The following is a 4,739-nucleotide window of genomic DNA, read 5'->3' on the forward strand; positions in this document are numbered from 1 at the left end:
CACCATAAACCAAATATTTGAATAGGTACCACATCAATAGTACACGAATTCATTTGTATTTTCAACTTGGAATCTTTCACGTTGACGTATTGCTATTATACCTTGCCCGACAGAATGCCCTAGCCAGCAAGGAATGATAAGCACCGTACTCTACATAGCTTTTGTCTACCGGTGGTATGTATTACAGTCATGGTAGGCGTGGTTCGAGCAGAATTCTGGGACGAGAATTCAGCCATGACCAGATGGAGACGTCTCTGACACACACGTGTACACGACGGCTGGTGTCGCCCCGCATCCATTCGTCCCATCGTCTCATTTTCTCATTTACTCCTCGCAACGCAAGTCGCGCCACAATGGACAAGAAGATGGAGGAAGGAGTCGGCGTTAGCAAGCGTATCCCTCCCCGTCGCGGTGGGGTTGTTCGAAGAGCTTTTCTGAGCTGCAGGGACTTCTGGACGGGCGTGACAGTGATCCCGACGTTTGTCGTAGTGTTGATCGGTTTGGTGTTCTTTGGGTTTGCCATGGAGGCGCATATTCTCGCGTGTATGCCGGAATTCTCAGTCTTTACCGGAAATGGAGTCTGCACCCCGCGCGTCTTGAACGTCAGTGGGATCGAGTACCACTCGGGTCATCGATTTTACTCTGTACTTAAAGATATGGGTCAACCGAAGGCGCTAAAGTTTCGAGGAGCTCATACCAAACTTTGTGAGGAGAGTCTACGCACTAAGATGAAATATGGCTACTGTTTACCCATATCGGGAAGGAAGGATACTCCCTTCTGTCTCGCAGGAGACCGAACTGACCTGTTGACTACTTCGCCCAAGTCTGTTTGTTACGCGAGTGTACTACACATGCTACTGGTGGATGTGTACGAGGAGTTGAAGGCTACGGGAAACACTCCACTGATCACGTTTGGATCGCTGCTTGGGGCTGTGCGAAATGGCTCAATGATCCCGTTCACTGAGGACACGGACATTGGCTATGTGGGGAGACTTCACGACATTCAGCCGCTCCGTAAAGCGCTGTGGAACAAAGGCTATCACATGTTCTTCTTGAGGATCTGGCGCGTTTGTGTGGCGCCCACGCATCCACTTGCAGCGAAATTGTATGACGCAAGCTTGCCGCTCACTCAGAGCTACGCTGTGCCGTACGTCGACTTGTACAGGATGAAGAAAGTCAAGAATGGCAATTGGGATATTCAGGAAATGGACGGCAGCAACGGACGCTTCCTTCCTGGTCACATGGTGGAGCCTTTTTCACAGGTGACGATCAATGGAATGCCGTTTGACACCGTGCATGATCCCCATTTCTTCTTAACCGAAGCTTACGGACCGGATTACATGACGCCACAGCAGCGAACTGAGGCTCCAGCGATAGAGGCAAGTAATAGTACAAGCAATAGCACAAGTAGCACAGTAGAAGAAAAGAAATAACTAGTTTGAATAAATAGAGGAAACGGCGATCATGCATGCCGTGGGTGTACCTACGTATCAAAGCCTGTAGTGCAGTTGCACCACGACGTAATATGTCAAGTTGATTATTGCCAGGATATTCTTACAGCGTGCTATCCCATCACTTGAAGCAAAGAACAGCAGTCCGGCTCACTTAGTTTACCTGTTGGTAACAACAACCTGTTGAATTACTACGGGTATGCATTTGTCACAATGTACTACAGTGGTGCACCCCGTTTTCACGGGGTGTACTATATAGGATTTGCAAACACATCAGGTTTCAGCTGAAAACACTTAGTATATTTACGAAAAGTAGTACTATATCCGGAAGTTTATTTAATATCCGAGGGCGCGAAAACGGGATGAAGTACTGTACTGTAGTACCATAGTGGGTATGACTTGCATGGTTCCCATCATCAATAATCTTGAGATCTGACCCTGCTCATTCCTATCGGCACGATCACGGTCTACAAGTCCAAGTTGGAGTGAGTCCCATCAACTCATCATCCACGTTTTGTCTGTTCGTTCTCACTCTCCTTTTTGCTGTTCGCATCACGAGTGCCCTCTGATTAAACCACTTCGTTATGGCCAGGAGACTCGACATCAACGTCGCTGCAGCCAAGGTGGGAGCAACTCATCGCGTCGGCGTCCTTCGGGTGTTGTTGGGATGCAAACCCTTCTGGACGGGAATGACCGTGACTTTGAGCTTCGCTCTGGTACTGATCGGGTTATTGGTTTTCGGGCTCGCGGTGGATACTCAACTGTTGCCTTCCACACCCAAAGTTACTATCCATATTGTCGAGGAAGAAGTTTGCTCTCCGAGAATTTACAACGCAAGCGACATCGAGTATCACTCCGGACATCGGTACTATGCTACACTGAAAGACATGACTCCCTCACCGCCAACATTCCGCAAGACCCACACAGCGTTGTGCAACGAGGACGCCCGATTCCAAGCGGGATTTAACTACTGCTTACCAATCTCTGGACGGAAAGACACACCGTTTTGCGTCGCTGCGGACCGTAGCGACTTGCTGCATGTTCGTTCGCCCAAGTCAATCTGTTACGCTAGTGTGTTGCACTTGTTGCTGGTCGAGGTGTATGAAGAACTGCTAGCGACGGGAAACACCCCTCTGATCGTCTTCGGCTCCTTATTAGGGGCGGTACGCAATGGCTCGATGATCCCGTTCACGGAAGACACTGATATCGGGTTTGTGGGGCAGCTTAACGCTCAAGAAGCGGTGAAAGAAGAGCTCCGGCGTAAGGGCTATCACATGTTCTTTAAGGGGGTTTGGCGCGTGTGCGTGGCGCCAACGCACCCTCTAGCAAGCCAGTTATACAACCCCGATTTGCCGCTTACCAGGTATATGGGAGTGCCATACGTGGATTTGTATCGGATGCAGAACCTTCATAATGGCAATTGGGACGTCGAGGAGCTCAAAAGTGTCAATGGCCAACTCTTACCGCAAGACAAGGTAGAACCGTTTTCACAGGTGACGATCAACGGGATGCCGTTCGACACAGTCAATGACCCAAAGTTCTTCTTAACACGGGCGTACGGCCCGAGGTACATGACCCCAAGGCAGCGAAGATCTGTCTCGATGAAAAATGTATCCCCAGCAACAAAAGCAATGCTGAAGCATGTGGATAAAGATAAGTTGAAGTCGACACTGGAGAAGATGACAAAAGGATCATGATAAACCAAATAGTCTTTTGCAATTATTGTATCAACGTAAATTGAACTGGTCGAAACCACGTACATCTTGCAGTCACTATCCCTGTATACTGCAAACGAACAGCAAACATGGGCTGTGTGTCACATAGTTTACCCACGCAATGAAAACAGCACGTTGCGAAGATACAACGCGCGATTCACGCGTCCAATCTCCTGACCGCTCTCATTTGCGTTCCCTCCCTTCGCAGTGGAAGCTCGGCCTAGAAGATGGAGACGAAATGCGGGGACGTCGAGCAAGTTTTGAAGCAAACTCCGCTTCGTCGTTCTGGTTTACTTTTCAGAATTCTGCACGGCTTCAAGGAGATCCCAATCATTGTTTTGGTGCCTATTGGGTTGGTGGTTTTTGGTCTCGTCATGGAGGCGCATATTATCGCGTGTATGCCAGAAAGATATATTCTTAGCGAAGATATCGTCTGCTTACCGAGAGTTGTGAGAGCCGGCTCTATCGAGTACCATTCGGGTCACCGATTTTACTCGATATTGAGAGAGATGGACCCTCCTGCAGTACCAACTTTCCATGGGGAGCATACGAAGCTTTGTCAAGATAAACTGCGATATAGTATGAAATACAGCTACTGTTTGCCCATATCAGGACGGAAGGATACTCCGTTTTGTATCGCTGGAGACCGAACTGATCTACTCAACGTCCGATCACCAAAGTCGATTTGCTATGCAAGTGTACTTCACATGTTGATGGTGGATGTATACGAGGAGCTCAAGGCCACGGGGAACACTCCTTTGATCACGTTTGGGTCATTGCTAGGAGCTGTAAGAAATGGATCCATGATCCCATTCACGGAAGACGCAGACATCGGGTTCGTGGGGAGACTCAAGTTCAAAGATGAGGTCGTGGAAGCACTACGACAGAAAGGTTATCACATGTTCTTCATGAAGATTTGGCGCGTCTGTGTGGCACCGACTCACCCGCTGGCAGCTCGTCTCTATGATCCAAACAAACCTCTTACAAGGAACTTTGCCGTGCCATACGTGGATCTGTACAGGATGAAGAAAGTGAACGATAGTCTTTGGGATATTCAGGAATTAGTAGGCAGTAACGGACGGTTTCTTCCTGGAGACAAAGTGGAACCATTATCACAAGTGACGATCAACGGGATGCCGTTCGACACGGTACACGACCCAAAGTTCTTCTTGGCGGAGGCATATGGCCCGAACTACATGACGCCAAAGCCACGAAGACCCGCTCTGGTTAAGCCCAACGTGCCCGTGGTGGCAAACAAGGATACAACTTGATTCCGTAACTTGGTAGCAAATACCTAGTTTTTAGAGAAGTTAATTAAGAACACTTCGCAGTATACTTTACGTATCACTCAACTACTTTCAGTGATCCAGGCAAGTGGTCTCTCGGCCTTTGTGAAAGACCACAAAAAAGGTTAAGTACTGGATACTGTAGATCCGTAAGAGCAACCTAGAGCTTTGGTGCTGGTTTAGAGGCAATAACAACGCACGAGCCTATCTCCAAGCTTCACGGTTCAAATGTACTGAAATAAAAGTTGGTCTGCTGCTGAACATACGAAAAGCTACTATGCAGCTTA

The 4,739-nt window shown here is 48.4% G+C and overlaps 3 protein-coding genes across 3 annotated transcripts; all 3 read left to right on the top strand.

Annotated features, from left to right (window-relative positions):
* Positions 1-224: 224 nt before the first annotated feature.
* PPTG_03803 (hypothetical protein) lies at positions 225-1,545 on the top strand. The gene has a single exon (XM_008897570.1). The coding sequence runs from the start codon at positions 243-245 to the stop codon at positions 1,431-1,433; it is 1,191 nt and encodes a 396-aa protein (XP_008895818.1). The 5' UTR covers positions 225-242; the 3' UTR covers positions 1,434-1,545.
* A 490-nt stretch (positions 1,546-2,035) lies between these two features.
* PPTG_03804 (hypothetical protein) lies at positions 2,036-3,201 on the top strand (the record flags this gene model as incomplete). Its single annotated transcript, XM_008897571.1, has 1 exon — positions 2,036-3,201. The coding sequence occupies one exon, from the start codon at positions 2,036-2,038 to the stop codon at positions 3,146-3,148; it is 1,113 nt and encodes a 370-aa protein (XP_008895819.1). The 3' UTR covers positions 3,149-3,201.
* Positions 3,202-3,393: 192 nt separating this feature from the next.
* Positions 3,394-4,437, top strand: PPTG_03805 (hypothetical protein; the record flags this gene model as incomplete). The annotated part of the gene is made up of 1 exon (XM_008897572.1): positions 3,394-4,437. The coding sequence occupies one exon, from the start codon at positions 3,394-3,396 to the stop codon at positions 4,435-4,437; it is 1,044 nt and encodes a 347-aa protein (XP_008895820.1).
* Between the last annotated feature and the right edge of the window lie 302 nt (positions 4,438-4,739).

Source organism: Phytophthora parasitica (genome assembly GCF_000247585.1).
Source record: "Phytophthora parasitica INRA-310 unplaced genomic scaffold supercont2.6, whole genome shotgun sequence".
NCBI lineage: Eukaryota > Oomycota > Peronosporomycetes > Peronosporales > Peronosporaceae > Phytophthora > Phytophthora nicotianae.